This window comes from Momordica charantia (genome assembly GCF_013281855.1).
Source record: "Momordica charantia cultivar OHB3-1 chromosome 10 unlocalized genomic scaffold, Mcharantia_2.0 BLBB01000010.1, whole genome shotgun sequence".
NCBI lineage: Eukaryota > Viridiplantae > Streptophyta > Magnoliopsida > Cucurbitales > Cucurbitaceae > Momordica > Momordica charantia.
Window position 1 is genome coordinate 4802756 of NW_028275158.1, and position 18055 is coordinate 4820810.

An 18055-nucleotide genomic window follows, 5' to 3' on the forward strand; every position below is an offset into this window, starting at 1 on the left:
TTCTTGAAATGTAATGATGATTTTATATTAAAGGGATTCTGTTATATGTAAAATTTGTGTTCAATTTTTGCAAATAGAGACAAAAATGATCTTTTTAAAAAAAGTATAGGAACCAAAACAAATATTTTAGAAAAATATGGGCACTAAAGTGAACTAAAGTTAAAACTACAGGGATCAAAATAAAAATTTTGAAAGTACAATCACCAAAATGAACCTAAACTGAAAGTAGGGTGACCAAGATACTATTTTAACCTATTTTTTTATATTTTTTATAGTTGATAATGTCAATATTCATGGGTTCCATTGTTAAGTATCCTAAGAAATAAAGGCCTAACAAGGGTTTATAATAGACATGAGCTACTCTTCTCATTACCAATTAGTTTTGAGATGTAACCCCATGAATACTGATATGGTATCAGAGCTCAAAAGACTCAAACGAGCATCCGGTCCAAAAATGGGATTCGGCCAAGATCGATATAATGTGTACCTTACGAATGCATGTCACTAATATATTTGGTTAATTACATTTGTGCCAATTTTGTAAAATATTTTATCATATGTCAAATCTACTAGTGTTTAAATCAAATAAATTGTTTAGATATTCATAAATGAATTAAATTTACCCAATCCATCTACTTAAGCTTTTGGGTTGAGTCTTGATTTATTCATATTTAATATGGTATCGTAATGGGAGGTCCTATGTTTGAGTCCCTGCATTGTCGTTTCCTAAACTTTTAAATTAATATAGCTCAGCAGTAATTGACATGTACTCATTCTCTTGAGGTCAAAATAATTAAAATGATTATTTTTGTAAAATTATAAACTAAAGAAGATATTTTGAATGTAAAAAAAAAAACCGATATTAAGATAAACTCAAAAGTTTAGACATGAAAGAAATTGAACCGAAAGTACTCATTATTGAAATGAGAGAAGTATTAATTAAAAGGATTCACCCTTAATCATTTAAATAGTATGAATGGTTTATTTATTAACATAAATGGTGTTCCTGACTTTCTTTATTTCGATAATTTTTCTAAGAATATAACATCATGTATTGATATTTTCGTCAACATTTTTATAAAATAAGAGAAGCCAAAATTTCTATCAACAATTTTGTTATGAATGTTAAATCAAATGTGGAATAGAGAATTCAAACTACGCACCCTTAGACACAACATTGTTGTTCATGTCTCCCTCGAAATAAAATCTTGTCAATATCAATATTAAAAAAAGTTTAATTGGATGGATATGGAGATTAAGGGTGTCCTTGTTTGTTGAACAGCTGTGAAGAACCTAACTCCTCAGAGTATTTAATTAATTAATTAAACCTTTTATGGATAGTATTATATGTTGATTAATGTGGCTTTAAAATATTACCATTTGCTTTTGTTTTTATTTCAAATTATTTGTACGAATGAAATAAAATAAATTAAATGAACAGGATCTGCAGATCTACTCCAAGTACCTGAATATTAGTAAACAAAGATTCTAAACATAACTTTTGTTTTTCAAGAGCTGGTTTGGAATTTTTTAAATAGATACTCAATTTTTTTGTTAAATTATTATTATGATAAAATGATTTGTAAAACTTTTCTTAAGATCCATTCTTAAAATTTTTTATTTCGTTATATGTAAACGTTCAAAAGTTAAAATGAGAATTAACACATTAAACTTATTACGTTCAAAAGTTAAAATGAGAATTAACACATTAAACTTATTACTATAAGTTTTATTTTTCTATTATTATTACATTTACATGACGTGATACGAAAACATTCACATTTTCAAATATGAAGACATAAATTAACAATTACAACATTTACCAAAACCAAATCCTAAAAAACACATCAGCATCAAACCAAAATATTTAAAAACAATAAAAAAAAAACAAAAACAAAAACAAACAAAAAGTTGATAAACCAAAACCAAATCTAACCTTAAAAAACAACACCAAACAATAATATAAATTTGATTGGTTGGGCATGGCCCATAACATAGCTGTAAGCCATGCATTGCTTCCTTTCTTTGAAACTAAGGATTTAGAGACACCCTTTATGCAGACAAAGGGAAACAGAAGATGGGAAATAACATAATAAATCAAATAGTTCTTTAAATTATTTTTTTTTTTCTTTTCCGAGATACACAAATTCAAATTCTTGAAAATTCTGGAAATCAGTAGGCCATCCAGCTTTCGAGGACAAAAGTAATAGATCATAAATTATAAAAATAATAACCAAGTGTCAAAATTATATTATTATAATGTTTCATAAGACAACTTTTGACTAGATATTTCTTTTATTCTCCCAACAACCAAAGGCTGTTTTATTTGTTGTAGAAACAACAAACATGTTCACAACACCATGGGAGGAGAGAGAGATAACAGACCCCATCAAACGATCCCCACATGCAATGCAGCAAATTTTAATGTATTTTTAATGCTAATGGGAGCGACGGCTAAATATGATAAATTATTCCAAAAACTAGACCCAATCAATCTTCCTTATATTTTATCGATGTTTTGGAAATGTAGGTTGATCTTTCAATATCAATCAATCTTCCTTATATTTTATCGATGTTTTGGAAATGTAGGTTGATCTTTCAATATCGACGTTGAAGGATCATTTAATCCTATAAAAATATGGATGAAAATATTTGATTGACATGCGAACCGGAGGGAATCTAGTTGATTAACTATGAGTATTAGTTATTGTTTGGCTTTTATTATGGGGTTTCTTTGTCCCTCGGTAGGAGACTGAGGAAAAAAAATAAAAGAAAAAAGAAAAAGAAAAAGCTTTTTAATTTTTTGGAAGGTTTCGTGAAAGGGAAACCCACCATTGAAGAAGGGAATCTATGGTTGAATGAGGAGTTGGAATCCACTTAAAAGGAGAGTTTCTTTTTATTTATAATTTGAAGAAGGAGGGGGAAAGAAAAGAGAGGTGGATTTTGGAATGGAGACATAAACATGGCTCCAAAGGCATTATTTAAAAACAACGTCTCTTTTGGACGTGGAAAGATGGAGTCCACTTGATTGAAACCCATCATTTGATGCAACAATTTAACCCTAAAAACCACTCTTAAATTTTCAATTATTGGTGTTCATGTGAGAGAGAGAGAGATAAAGAGTTGATCCCTTTTTTTTCTCTCTCTCCCTCCCAACTCTCATTTCTCACCGCCCAGTTCTTTGCCGCACTCCATTCACCAAACAAAGATCTCACAACATTATATATTATTGTTCATTTTTGGGGCTTAATCTTGATCTGGATTTTATTTTTGGATCGGATGCTCGTTTGAATTTGTTAGACTTTGATACCATATCAATACTCACGAGGGTTTCATTTCCAAATCTTTTGGCTATGGGTATGTCTCTTATATTTTCAACGTGAGATTCTTAATAATTTCCACTTTAGTTTTTAACTTTATTAGGATATTCGTTTAATAAACAGAAGATTATTTGTCTTTTACATTTTTGAACCATGTTGGTAATTGATAGAGCTAAATGAAGCTAAACCCTTGTTCTTACTCATTCCAAAGAATTTCCAAATATTAATCCTAATGATATGAAACATTTGGAAGAATATTTAAAGAATGAGAGTGATTGGTGATAAAATGTACAACTTTTTCGCTTTTTGTGAAACAAAATATCAATTACTATTAGGTCCAAAAGTGTTTTAATTTAATTTGAGCAATCAATAATGTGTTTGTGAGCTTCATAACCATAATTTGTTCCATAAAGAGCAAATCAATAGACATACACATTTGCTGCAAAAGAAAGTTTACAACAACAATCCACCCTCTACTTTAGCCCTAATATCCCAACAATCAACTCTTAGGTCATCAAATTTGGGTAGTTCCTATCCATCTGAACAGAATGTTTTGCTAATTTGTCTGAAACTTAGCCTAATTAAGATTTCCACTTTTGGGTTTGTTAAAAATGTAGCCTAAAATTGAACATCACTATATAGATTGAGCTTCATGATGTTTTCTAATTGGGGTAATCTCACAAATTATTGTTTAATTTAAGTGATCTCATCCTTTGGCCACAAGTTTTTTGGATAAGTTCTGTGGATAATTTCAACAGAATTACCTATATTATTTCACTTGAGTCTAAATTTGAATCATTTTAATGTCGAGCTAAAAATAGCCTACAAACCAAGATAAAGGCCCAAACTACAGATCATTTATCTTCTTCCCTAAGAGTATAAAAAACATCTATTCACACTACACCCTTATCCAAACATGGTTTTGTTGAAGAAAATATATAAACATATTATTGAAATGGGCTTTACCCTTTTGAAGAAAGAAGACGAATTGGTTATATATTTGGTGAAAGGAAAAACATGAACTAACGTTTATTTTGGGCAATAAATCCACAAGGGATAACTAGAATATATGAATTTCTAAATTGTCACTAAAATAAATATATTCAAATCAAAATAAACATAGTTTTTAAAAGTTTTTTCCTCCTGTGCTTGCTTTCATGGTTTGGAAAGAGGATGAAAATCTATCAGATTTCGTTCAACTTTTGTGTTGGATAAAAAGAGCCGTTTTAAAATGCAATACAGAGAATTGATAACTCTTAGGAATAGAGTTATCTTGTTGGAAAACTGCCAAGCTTTTCTTTTCATGGTATTATTTGTGTTTCTTATGCGTTGGTTCAGCCTATGGAGTATCTAATAGGAAATAATAATTGAAGTGTGATTGCTATACCATATCAATATTCATGGGTTCTATGTTAAAACATGAATAATATTGAAAGGGCATGTTTTAAGATAGAATTCCATGAATCTTATTGATATGGTATAAAAGTTTAAAAGCTCCAACGAGCCTTCGATCCAAAAATGAGACACAATCTTAAAGAGGCATGTTAAGGATGCCGTCATAACAAATTCTTACCATATATAATAGAACGCCATAACAAATTCGATGAGGTAGTTTGTAGAATGTCGTCCAGGGGAATTAAAAAAAAAATCGACAACCCAAAAAAATTTCAAACAATCCAAACCCAACTAATTAACCCATACAATTTTGGGTTGGGTTGAAAGTTAATCCAGTTTAAATTGGGTTGGTTTTCGGTTCTTGGATATCCACCAAGTTGAACCCCACTCAACTTAACAATCCAACCTATGATAGCATATAATAAGTTATTAACCGCACTACAAGTTCATTTCTATTTCTTAGGAAAGAAAATAATAATTTTAAGGACAACACAAACCCCAACCATATGAGTAAAGCTTAGTTCTTCGAAATTTTTGGGTGGTCAGCTTTTTTTGACACCCTTAGTTCAAAGGCATATTTGAAGATTAAATGTTAACTCTCTACAATTATATATTTCTATTGATACGAGATTTTTTCAGTAAAATCACTACGAAAATAGACTAAACCAATGGTTAAACAAACAAACTTTTTATCAAACAAAGAAATTGATACTTTCAAACACGTTTTGGTTGGTCCCCACGGAGGGTGGAGCCACGCCAGGGCAGGAAGAGTAGAGACATTATGGACCAGTAACCATAACCAGAGGTGGGGTGGGGGTGATGGGTCCAATAAGCCAGAGCCCCACCAATATCACGTGGACTCCCACGTGACCCAGATGCCCTCCCAATGGGGAACAATCGTCACGGTGCTTATGTGCTGATTGCTCATTGGCTGCAAAAGCTTCTGTCACCGTCACCGAGGTCACCTTAAGAATTGATAAGATGTTGATTGAAGTGGGAATTTGGCCTCTTTCTTCTTCTTTCTTTGGCTTCTCTCTTTCCATTAGAAGAATATCGTACGACCATGAGTTTTTTTTTTCTGTTCTCAGATAAGTCACATTCAATGGTGTACAAATTTGTTGCTTCATTTTTTATACCAAAAAAAATTCCCTCTTTTGGGTGTTTGGAGTTTGAAATGATGTATTGTTCTTTCATTATATCTTATCATTTGCATTTTTTTAAAGTGTTTTGTAAGTGAACTAGCTAGAGAGTTTGATATGGGTTTGTAATAATTGAGAATACAAAATTTCCATGGCATTTGATTCTATGTCCAAAAATAATTTTTGAGAATTCTAAATATTATATCAAATTAAAAACACCTTCGAAAGTAATTTATATCTTTATATCACTTGATTAAAAAACACTCTAAGAACAATGGTACCCTCGTACCACGAAGTATCTCTACAATCGTATAATATGATATTATCTGTTTTTAACATAACTCTTATGGTTTCCTATAAAGTTAGATAATTGTCTTCGTCTATATGTCATATATCATTCTCTTCCCTATAATACTTCCCTATAATACTTTGTTTGGAGTATTTGCAAACCCAACACACTCATGAATAATTTTTTAAATGTAGAATCAAGCATCAAAATAATTATAATTAACCTGTTTTTTTATTAGAGCTTTCACAAATACTTATTACTTTTTTCAAAAAAATAGAAAAAGAAAGTTGATTAAAAGTACTACTATTAAAAATGATCTCCAATGCACTAGGGTTTTTAAAAGAATGTAATCTATTCACCATATACAAATTTTGTATAAAATATTTTATCAAAAAAATAGTAAAAGAAAAAAAAAAAGATTAGTATTCCATTAATCACAAGATTCGAACCACGGACATGGAGGCTAGTTTCCAAAATTTAGTCATTTTTTTTAAACGTTTCTCAAAATTTAGAAACGATAAACGAGATAGATTATCAAATATGTCTATTTTCAGAAAATGAGAAAAAAAACAAGAAATAGGGAACGAGAACGTTGTCAAATGGATTCTTAATTTTTCTAACTAGCTAAGAATATATAACACAAACAATAGCGCGAGAATGAGAATTCAAGCCTTCAACCTATAAAGAGAAGCTACGTGAGCGTTGAAGTTGACAAATATTAATAAAGTTTCTAGAACATTCAATGTATCGAATAAATATCCTTGGAACCAAACAAAGCTTGCAAGAACAGGGTTGGTTAATTGCGATGTCTCGTCTCGATCAAAAGAAAGCATTTGGGTTTGGTTTTTTCAAAATATGCTAAATTAGTACTTCAATCAAAATATATGCACACATTTCTTTCTTTTCTTTCTTTTGTCTCAATCAAAAGATTGTTTTATTTTTCTCTTTAAAATATGCCAATTTGGTACTTGTGAAAATATAGACACGTCTACTTCTTTATTTATTTTTTTATTCTCTATTTTCCATCATTAGTTATGCTTTTTTTTTTTTTTGTATATCTTCTAATGTATTTGTTTTTAAGATAAATGTATAATACTTAAATAAGTTAAGTTGAGCTACGTTAAATTCTGACATTTGAATATTTGATTTTTTTAATGCATTTTTTATGCATGCAATTGTTATTTAACATACACGAACTATGTGGATGCATTAATGTGTGTACTATTACTCAACCCTTTAAATATTGATTTCTCAAGTGAATGAATTGTTATAAGTAATGTTGTGGTAAATATATATTGTTATAAAGTAATACAACCTAGCTATCTTTTATGTGTTTGATTGATTATCGAGAATTTTTGTAGTACAACAATTTTTTTAGCCTGAAAAAACCATCCTATGTGAGATACCTTAGCTAGCGTATACTATATAATTCCCAAAAATTCTACTCAAATAATTAATTTCACTCCCTTGTCTCTCTATATAGCTTTTTTATTTGATTGTCAAAATAATTTCACCAAACGTTGTAATATGATTTTCACAAGTTCGAATTTTGAGTTTGGATAATCTATAAGCATTTGACAAAGATAAATTATTTTAACATATATATAGATAGTTTGAATCTACCGACTATCAATTGTCATTTTATAAGAAAAAAACATACACAATTTTTTTTACATTGATCCTTTTCAAATTTCATAAGAAAATTCACTGTTATAATTAATTAATGTGCACATATATATATAATTTTAAAATAAAAGATACCATGTATGATAAAAATATGCTTTTAGAATGAAATTGAACTCTCCTAGAGGGGAAAGGTTTTGCAAACAAACCCACGTGCAAAGTAGGATGCATTTGTTGAAAAATTTTTGGAACCTCTTTCTAAACTTCCCACATTAACAAAATTCCAAACCTCTTTTTTTTTTTTTTTTTTTTTTTTTTTTTTTTTTTAAAGAGCAATGGGAAGAAGAGAAAAAAAAAAGGACTGTTTCAAAGTTTCTACTTTCTATCATATTCTTCAGACATGTCACACTTCTAAAGTCTCTCCTTTAGCATTATCTCATTAAAGTAATATTATTCCCTTCGTTTACCTTTATTATATCTTAGATGATTTAATTGCATAACATTTGTTCTCACCTAATTCTAAAGTTTCAAAAAAAAAAAAAAACTCTAATAAACTTTTTCAAAATTTAAGGAAAGTTTCTAATCTTAACATAAACTTTCTCTCAAGTTTCATAAATTCTTGTTTATCTAATTGTCTATGAACTTTACTAAAAGAGAAGTATACTAAAAATCAATCAATATGAACATAAATAAGAGTAACTGCCTAAAAAAATAGTTGAATATTGAAATTTAATTCTATTAGAATTTTGATAAGAAGTTCTTGAGAAGCAATTTGATTCTATTACATGAGAAAGAATTTGCACAATTGCACCGAACTTAAAGTCAAGTGATCTTCTATAACCAAACCATCATTATGTGATTAACTAAAAAGGGAATACTCTTAGGAAACAAACCTTGCATTTAATTTTTTAAGACTTGCATGGATCTAAAAAATTTTGGATAAGTTGATAAAGTGAATTTTGGTGAAACATCTCTAAAGTGGGAGAAAACTCTCTAAACTCTTGTAATTCATCTATGCTCAAATGCTATCCAATACATAATTTTGTCTCACAAGAAAAATGGGCAAAAAAAAAAAAACAAATTGATAAACATAATCAACCAAAACTAACGACTTGACTAAATTAGCTAACTAGACCAAAAGAAACCAATAACTTATCGAGAGTTAGTATAATATGTGGGGGTGGGGAATCAAAGATATATGTCATTTACCGTTAAGCTATGTTCATTTGTAAGAATGTCTTGGTTTTATCAAATATATATATACACACTATTGAGGCATCAAGTTTTCAAACCAAAATCATCTTACTTTCATCAAATCATTGCTAGAGATATACTTTCATCAAATTTGAACTCTCTCTTCGAAATTATCCTTAAAAATTGTTTTCACTTTTCTTCAAATTGAAGAAATTGCACAATATCCATGAAGGTTTAGGGCCAATTTGCTCTGGACTTGTGGGTGTGTTGGGCTTAAGGAAGCTCCAATCTAATGATGTCAATATCCTTCTCTTTCCCAAATAAATGGGCTTAAACTTATCTTCCATCACCACTTTAGCCCATTACAGTTCGTTTATCATAAATCAGTTGTATGCATCTATTTTAAATTCCTTTTTTCGAATATTACCAAAAAAAAAAACACTCGATTTGTATATTTAAAATACATATCAACATATGCCTCTTCTCATTTTTCCTTCTTGTATATTCCTACTGCCAAGTTTATATATATATATATATATATATATATGCTTATTCTGATCTTCTTGCTTACCACCTCTTTAGTAGGGGGTCATTATCGCAGGGATTTGGGAGTGGAACTTTCTTTGCTGAGAAACAGGTTGTTGCTGCTGGGTGCCCTTTCCCCTTTGAATAATAATAAGGTTAGTTTCATAGCTCCAACCTATACAAGGGGCAAGCCAAAACCTCTTGAAGGAAGGGCTGAGGGCGACCGCGAAAGTCATCGAATGAGTCTATATATATATATATATATATATATATATATTTTTTTTTTTTTTTTTTTTTTTTGAAAAAGCTCTAATCCTTCTATTTCTACTACACCCTCTATCTATCTATATATATATATTTCTTACAAATTTATAGTTGAGGTAATGTAGCCTTATTGTGACGTGTTTACATTTGGATACCTAATGTAGGGATAATTTGACTAAAATGAAATATTATAATATTGTTTTTATTAGATGGTTTTAAAAAAAAATTTCCTTCAATCATGTAAATAACGATTTATCATTGAAAACTAAATATTTAATTAGAAATTTCTTCTCTAAAAAATATTTAATTGAGAAATAATTTAAAATATAATAATAAATAAGTTTGTGGGAACTTGATTCTCACAAAATAATCAAAATTTTGGGGAGACCGGAAGCATTTCTAATCCTAACTAGAACTTTGGATAATATTAAAGTATATTGGATAATATTAAAGTATATTATCAACTTGAGCCATGCTATGTCAGATATTGTTCATTTTAGGTATAACCCTTACGATTTTGTTTGTGGTGAAATCCAAAAAATCTCATACTAATTGAGATAATTGTCCTATTTTATATGCCCATGATCCTTCCCTTCATAGAAAAAGAAGGATATGAAATAATCATAGTGGATGCATCGGATGGCGTTAAGTGGTTGATATTATCCCTCAAGGACTAGAACTTTCTTGTTTGAGAGGGCGAATCTATCAAACTTGTTCAACCATTAACAAGTAATCCTAAAGTAATCCTAATGTTGAAGGATGTGGTCAGGGAGATGTGGAAAAAGTCCTTCAAGATCCATTATGCCCAAGACCTTTTGTTCTTTTTTGCATATGTTATTTTGACACAAATATTTTTGGTCCGTGGGACTTTGTTTTCAATTTATTATAAATCCAACATCATCCTAGACATCTTAATAATCTTTTTAAAGTATAGAAACTACAATGAAACGCCGTAATAATTGCTCCTCTCATAACTTGACACTATGTGAATTCAAATATAGTAGACCAAACACGGTTGGATCTGAGACTCTCATAGTTTGAAAAAATAAAAATATGACACAGCTGTCCTCACAAAAGAAACCAGAGGTCAACGAACATCCCAACGTGGTGTCCTCACAGTCCCTCCATGACGCAGAGCTGACCTTTTGTTTCTAAATATTTTGAGATCCTGATTTCCCACAGCGACCGAGTCTCCCGCTCACCATTTTCCCCCTTCAAACCAATTCATTTCTAATCTAAAAAATTTAATTACTTTTCAAATCAAAAACACAAAACCCCTTTTCGGTTAAAACTTCTTCTAATGATTCCATTGTAATTTTTTCGATTTTCCAACAAAAATTCTCCCCGACACAAGAAAACAGAGGCTCTGCTCGAAGGAAGCCACTCCAGGGCCGCAGCAATACAAATCAACTCCTGGGGTTCGGCCCTCTCCATGGTTTTTTCAACTGAAAATTCTCAATTTTTCAGAATTTCGAATGATGGGTCTGAAAAAGAATTAGACAAATACCCCATCTCAGATGGGAGAGTCTCTGTTTTTCTGATTGTCGAGGCGATTCTTTCCATTGGGGAGGAGAATTGAGAAATGGAAGACGACATGTCGGATAAGAGATCGAGCTGTGGGCTTCTCAACGCCGTGTTTGGGCGGCGCGGGTTTTGGCCGAGAAGGAGCGCTTCCAGCGCTTCATTGGCGATGGGGAATAATCCGAACAACGCCGATTTCGTTAAAACCGGGAACGCCATCAATTCGAAGCGGCGGCGGGGCGGCTCCGACGAGGCCTCGTTCCTTCAAGTTCCGGCGGAGAATAAACCGGCGAACAAGGTGGGTCCGAATCAACAGAGAGCGGTGTATTCGAATCAGCAGAAAGGGGCGGCGATGTGTAATCGGAATGAAGAGTGTAAGATCGCGGCGCCGGCCATGGGGAGTCATGGGTATGTGGACCAAGGAAGAAGGGTGCCGAAGGAAGCCGTTGGGATCTCCGGCGAGCTCGAGTGCATGATCGCCGATCACCAGAAATCAAAAGGAACGAATGGGCTTGTGAGGGCCTCCTCCAGCAATGTCATGTTGTTTGGAGATTTAGGTAATTTCAATTTTTTTCGTTCATGAAGTTTCGATTTGATCTCTATAGTCGTAAAACTTTCAATCTAATCATTGGTTTGATAAGATTACGAGATAGAGATTTAATCTACTCTTCGAAGAAGTAGAGATGTCCTAACCATTTAACTGCGTTCGTGTTGGTTTTTAGCCTTTTAAATGGAGTAGAGATAGAGACGATCGATTAACAATAACATTAACATTAAGCGGACAAAGTTAGAGTTTCAAAACTGAGGGGGTTAGTTGACATCCCAATATAATATTTTCAAAGACCTTATACTGAAGGTGAATTTATTCATCGTGTATAAAGAAAGGTGCTTTTGAAACTTTTAGAACAATAGGGATCAAGTTTAATCTGATTTAATATGTCTTGTTAAGCTCTGAGTTCTGTTTTTTCTTACTCCAAAGTTAGTGATTTGTAGTTTATTGTATAGAGTTTGATTTGTTAAAGGATTAAATGTCACTATTTTTACAGGTAACTTGAGACAACAAGGTAGGGGTGGAGGAGGAAATGCATACAATGTGGTTGATTATGTGCCCAACACAGCAAGAGAACAGAGTTCAGTAACAAATGGGAAATATCAAAATGGTGGAATGGGAAATATAGCCAAGAGTCCAACGAAACAGAGCGTAGAACAAAAATCGAGTTCTCTTTGTCGAGCGTTGTCAACTCGAATGGATCCGGAGCAGTTAAAAATTATGGGGAATGAAGACTACAAGAACGGAAGATTTGCGGAAGCCTTAGCTTTGTATGAAGCTGCAATCGCAATCGACCCGAAGAAGGCATCGTATCGAAGCAATAAAAGTGCAGCTTTGACAGCTCTTGGTATGCTTCTCGATGCAGTTTTTGAGTGCAGAGAAGCCATCCGAATCGAACCTCAATACCACCGAGCTCATCATCGACTTGCGAGGTTGTATCTTAGGTACTAACTTCACCAACACCACCTTATTTTAAGAGACAGAGAGGGTGAATATTGGAACCTCTTCAGCCCGGTAGTGTCTAAAATATGTACACTGTTGTTTAATTGAGAGCACAGATTAGGAGAGGCAGAGAAGGCAATGTATCATTACAAGCAATCAGGACCAGAGGCCGATCAGGACGACCTAGCGAAAGCCAAGGCTGTTCAAACTCATTTGACCAAGTGCACCGAAGCGCGAAGATTACGAGATTGGAACACCCTCATCAAGGAGACTGGCTTTGCAATATCATCTGGAGCAGATTCTGCACCACAGGTGCTTTTTTTAGATTATTGGACAAGATTAGTCATACTCCATTTTTGACATTTAAATCAGTTCCTTTACTAATTGAGTGATTGTTGTGGATCATTTGGAAAAGATCTTTGCTTTGCAAGCTGAGGCCTTGTTGAAGCTTCACAAGCACCAAGATGCTGATGAAGCCATATCAAGAGGTCCAAGATTTGAAGTGGATGCCTGTACTAAGTTCCTTGGCCCTATTAGTAATGCCAATTTACTAGTTATTCGAGCTCAGGTTCACTTGGCTGCAGGCAGGTTCGTTCATGTTTAAGTGCGAACCATTTCGTAAAAGGTTTCAATTTAGTCTAAAAAAACATACGAGTTTTGTTCAGAGAACAAAACATGTATATTATGGCTGCTATAGTGGTTCTCAAAGTGGCATGTGACTGCAGATTCGAGGATGCACTGGAGGCAGTGCAGCGGGCTGCTCGGCTTGACTCGAACAATCGAGATGTTAATGCAGTGATGAGGCGGGCTCGAGCTGTCACAGCTGCTCGATCAAATGGCAACGAGCTATTCAAAACATCCCGATTCTCAGAGGCATGTCGTGCATACGGGGAGGGACTTGAGCATGATCCATACAACTCCGTACTGCTATGTAATCGAGCTGCTTGCCGGTCGAAACTAGGACAGTTCGAGAAAGCGGTTGAAGACTGCACGGCAGCCCTCAACAGTCGCCCGTCGTATGGCAAGGCTAGGCTGAGACGAGCAGATTGCAATGCCAAGGTGCCTACAATCTTACTCTTCCTTTTATCTTTTGCTCTGCTAGAAAAGTTGGTGGATAATAGCTTTTTGTCATGCAGTTGGGAAGATGGGAAGCTTCAATACAAGACTACGAGAACTTGCTCAAAGAAACTCCCGACGACGAGGAAATCAACCAAGCGCTTGCCAATGCTCGGACGCAATTAAAGAAGCACTGAGGCAAAGACGTAAAGTATAACGGACCAAATTAAAATTTACGAGTCATTATCATGTATCGAATGAGACGACGGAACCAAGCACCGGCCAGCTTATGTCAATCTTAAAAAGGGCCACCATTATGGCAAAGGAAAACCACCAGGATCTCAAGGAAGTTGTAAGGGTAAAAGTAAAACCCAGGTTTTAAAATTAAGAAAAATGAGAGAAGCCTCATAGTCTCAAGTACTGAATGGATATGACCTGTAATCTCTCAGCAGAAGTTTGTTCTTTAGGTTTTGACAGGACCAACTTGTTTCTGTATAGCTTATCTACTTGTAGTTTAAGTTCCAAACCATAAATTTTATGGCAAGTACTCTTCATATTAAGCTACTTTTCTTCCTTTGTCTTTAATCGTCTCTAATATTTTCTATCCTAATTTCTTGTTTCTGATTTTTGAGAATAATCTCTTTTTCGAAAAGATTGAGGAATTCTACCATATGAGAAATTCTTAAAGACACACGAGTGATCAAAATATGGTAACATGACCAACAAGAGACTCTTTGGAAATATTTTCATAGGTATGAGGGATTCTTAAAGATGAGTGAGTGATCAATATGTGGTAATATGACCAACAAGAGAGACCCTTTGAAAAGATTAACAAAAGGAAAAAACCCGAAATAAAAGGAAAAAATCCGAAATAGTTAACAAATGGGCCTTAATTATTTGACTTTGAGATCAAATGCATAGCCTTCATTTGGTGAATAGCACCGGAAGGATCCAGGCTTTTGGGGCAGTTGGCTGTGCAATTCTTTACAGTTCTGCATCTATAGAGCTTTGTCTTGTCTTCTGCTATTGCCTGCAGTCTTTCCTCCTCAAAATCGTCTCGGCTATAATCGTTTTGGTCAAGGCATGTCGTCAACAAAATGATCGTATCAAATAGATGAATATGGTTTTTAATTATACACTAGTTGAATATTAGTTTGCATAAAAGTATAATCTGTTTCTATGATATAATATAGAATTAGTAATAATCTTGAAGTATTGGTTAGACTATTTCAGACTTGGTTAACCTAAGTATAACTCAATTACCTGTGTCCTATTTAGGCAGAATACCGTCACGATTAACAAGACATATATATTCTCAATTAAAAGGTTGACGTTCGAATTCCAAAAGTATGACATAAATTTTATTTTTGTGGGGGTGAATTCTTCTTCTCCTCTGTTACCTATTTTTAAAATTCTTTAAAAAAATCCTATAGCTAGTGAAGTTGGACCAATCTTGGCTTTGGCTGTGGAGATAAATAAATAAGACAATTCAATGGAAAAAGTGATGTCTATTATTACTTTGACCCACCTAACATATTTTTTACCTAACCTTGTTGAAAACCCTCAATTGTACCTTTATCTAGAGGGACAAAGAAAAAAAAAGGTCCTACCCTATTTTCACTAAATATTAAAAGGCTTTTCCAAATGAGATTGTTAGTCGAAATGAGAGAGAGAGATTAAAAAAACTAATACATAGAAATAAAATTGAAAATTTTAAAATAGAATGGTTAAATATGGGGAAAATATCCAAATCTACGCTTTATACTTTAAATAAAAATGAATAGAGAATAGCTCAATTGGTTAAAGACATTTATTTCCGATTAAAAGGTCATGAGTCTCCTACGTGTTAGTACTAAATTTTGTTTTTCTTCTCCTTTCAAATCTTTAACCATATTATAGTTTCAATGCCTTAAAACTTAAAAGGTTGGGAGAACGTTTACCTATCAGAGATCCATCGATAGGCATGGAGCAAGGCAGCAGGGCCAAGAAACTCTTCCGGATTCCACCAATAGGGAGGACATGAAGTAGTACAACAAGCACAAAGGATACACTCATATAATCCGTCTAGCTTCTTCCGTTGCACCGGAGATTGCTTGAACTCCCGACCATCTTCAGGCAACCTTTTCGTCTTCAGCCAAGGCTCGATCGACCTATACTCGATGAACTAGACAATTAATTACTTCACATGTAAGCTAAGGGGAGAAGGAGAAAGATGATAATGCTCCTTCAATCAATAATGTTATAAACATCTTCTTCTAACAAACCACTTGAATTAGGAAATTTTGAGAAAATAGATAGGTTAATTACCAAAGTATGGTATGATCATGTCCCTCAAAGTCTAATAGCATTTCTACCCATTCAATTTAACAAGTTATTATCAATAATTTTGTTAGTTTGATGAAAATTAAACTAGATCATTACTCTGAGTGTATTATTTTAAAGATTACTTTTAAAGATTACTTTAGGCCAGATTTAGACATTTGACCCGAGGTTAAAAAGAGTGGGGTCACGAAGGTTTAGTATTCTTTTCTGCCCACTCACAAAAATCTTAAAACTGCTCAACTGGTTAACACACATAAACAAATCCTGACCCATTCTTTAACTATAGCGAATCAATTAACCTGAGGCGAAAACACTATACCTAGCCATCTTGTTTCTTTTACCCACATGAAAGGCTAAACACCTTAATCAACTCAAAATTAACTCATCACATAATTTTTCCGGCGACCTTCTCGTTTTCAGCTAAGACTCGATCGACCTACACCCATTCAATTTAACAAGTTATTATCATTAATTTTGTTAGTTGGATGAAAACAAGATCATGACATTTTGAGTGTATTATTCTAAAGATGACTTCAGGCAGGGTTTAGGTATTTGGCGAGGGGCTAAAAGAATGGGGTAGAAGTTTTAGTATTTTCAACTAGTTAAGACAATATCATCGACCAGGTCGAGATTGAAATCTCAACCCAATCAGTTCAATTAAGCTGAGGTGAAAATACTATACCTACCTCATTTCTCTTACCCACATGAAATGCCATCAACTCAGTCACATAATTCTTCTCAAGTAATACACACCACAAGATCAGAGATTGCTTTAATTTTTTATCATGATCAAGTTATGATTTGAATTCACAAATTCTTATAGATTATATGATTTGAACACATGTATATAAGAAAGGAGAGAGAATGATTGATGAAAATGGAGAATTAGGTAGTTTGAAAAGTGGTAGAGTGTAAATTACTTGTATTGGTGGTAGAAGTTGGTGAGATCAACAACAAGATCTTTTATGACAAACATATGGGGAAGAGGAGTTATAATGGTGGGTTTTGAAGTGTCAGCATCAATAAGTTTGAGGCAGGCCACTGTGTTGCCTCCATCAATGTTCATCGCACATGATCCACATATCCCTTCTCTGCATGACCTTCTGTAGCTCAAGCTCGAGTCTTCCTCTGCTTTTATCTTCTGCAATGCATCTAAAACCTCCAACGAAAACACAAATTTATTGTTATATATATAATATATGAATTGAGCTCACGTTTACTTACCCTTATTCTATTGATGTTTTTTACCCGAAATAATTCTTTTGATGTTGTTTATTAGAATCTAGTACAAATACATATGTTGGGTCTGTCCCCCATTTGATTACAGATCTCTACATCATTATTTTTCTTTTTTGCATAACATGTGGGGTGGGACTTTGACCCAACAATATTGTTTCCATTTGTTGATCTTTGTGGAATGTTCCAAGCCCATTAGTAGGAGGAGTTAGATATCCAATATATGAATTAAATTTATTCAAAACTTTGGGTTGGAGGGGTTAGATATCCAATATATGAATCAAAAGTTTGGGTTGGAGGGTGGTTTATTCCTCCTTTAGCATTTATAACCATTATTCTATGTTTAAAATCACAAAGACATTTTAGAACGTACCATGGGGCCACAATTAGAGAGCTGAACGAAGAAAGACTGGAGGAAAGGCTTGCGATTGGGATACTCAGGATTCCACCTATATATTTTGAACTCCTTTTGATGGGATTTGAGCTTTCTCTGCACTTCTCCATGAGCTTCCATGGCTTCTGCTGCGTGTTGCTGAGCCGCAGGGTGGCCTTCCAAAGCTCCAAACTTTGACTTAGCCACCTTGTTGTAGCCATGGCGGGACCAGCTTTTCAACATTTTATTTATTTATTATTCTCTCTCTGTTTTCTCTACGCATATGATTTGGGTGGATTAATGGAG

The 18055-nt window shown here is 33.3% G+C and overlaps 2 protein-coding genes across 3 annotated transcripts; one reads left to right on the forward strand and one right to left on the reverse strand.

The window, feature by feature from the left end:
* Positions 1 to 10961: 10961 nt before the first annotated feature.
* Positions 10962 to 14403, forward strand: LOC111008526 (inactive TPR repeat-containing thioredoxin TTL3). Its single transcript, XM_022281269.2, has 6 exons — positions 10962 to 11827; positions 12317 to 12764; positions 12879 to 13074; positions 13178 to 13350; positions 13488 to 13821; positions 13899 to 14403. The coding sequence occupies exons 1-6, from the start codon at positions 11332 to 11334 to the stop codon at positions 14013 to 14015; spliced, it is 1764 nt and encodes a 587-aa protein (XP_022136961.1). The 5' UTR covers positions 10962 to 11331; the 3' UTR covers positions 14016 to 14403.
* Positions 14404 to 14472: 69 nt separating this feature from the next.
* On the reverse strand, positions 14473 to 18055 carry SDH2-3 (succinate dehydrogenase 2-3). 2 transcript variants are annotated; one of them, XM_022280736.2, is made up of 4 exons: positions 17750 to 18055; positions 17061 to 17299; positions 15759 to 15968; positions 14473 to 14879 (listed from the first exon to the last, which is right to left on the reverse strand). In XM_022280736.2, the coding sequence occupies exons 1-4, from the start codon at positions 17990 to 17992 to the stop codon at positions 14708 to 14710; spliced, it is 864 nt and encodes a 287-aa protein (XP_022136428.1). In that variant the 5' UTR covers positions 17993 to 18055; the 3' UTR covers positions 14473 to 14707. The 2 variants fall into 2 exon arrangements, with proteins under 2 accessions (XP_022136428.1, XP_087973941.1); XM_088117815.1 differs by having other exon boundaries at positions 14740 to 14879; positions 15868 to 15968.

What these genes read in the sequence shown, in the direction of transcription:
- LOC111008526 (XM_022281269.2), top strand. Translation starts at nt 11,332, where the DNA reads ATGGAAGACGACATGTCGGATAAGAGATCGAGCTGTGGGCTTCTCAAC. An exon ending in CATGTTGTTTGGAGATTTAG is followed by an intron (nt 11,828 to 12,316) that starts GTAATTTCAATT and finishes CTATTTTTACAG; the next exon opens with GTAACTTGAGACAACAAGGT. An exon ending in GAGCAGATTCTGCACCACAG is followed by an intron (nt 13,075 to 13,177) that starts GTGCTTTTTTTA and finishes CATTTGGAAAAG; the next exon opens with ATCTTTGCTTTGCAAGCTGA.
- SDH2-3 (XM_022280736.2), bottom strand. Translation starts at nt 17,992, where the DNA reads ATGTTGAAAAGCTGGTCCCGCCATGGCTACAACAAGGTGGCTAAGTCA. An exon ending in TCTCTAATTGTGGCCCCATG is followed by an intron (nt 17,300 to 17,749) that starts GTACGTTCTAAA and finishes TTTTCGTTGGAG; the next exon opens with GTTTTAGATGCATTGCAGAA. An exon ending in TATCGATGGATCTCTGATAG is followed by an intron (nt 14,880 to 15,758) that starts GTAAACGTTCTC and finishes AAACGATTATAG; the next exon opens with CCGAGACGATTTTGAGGAGG.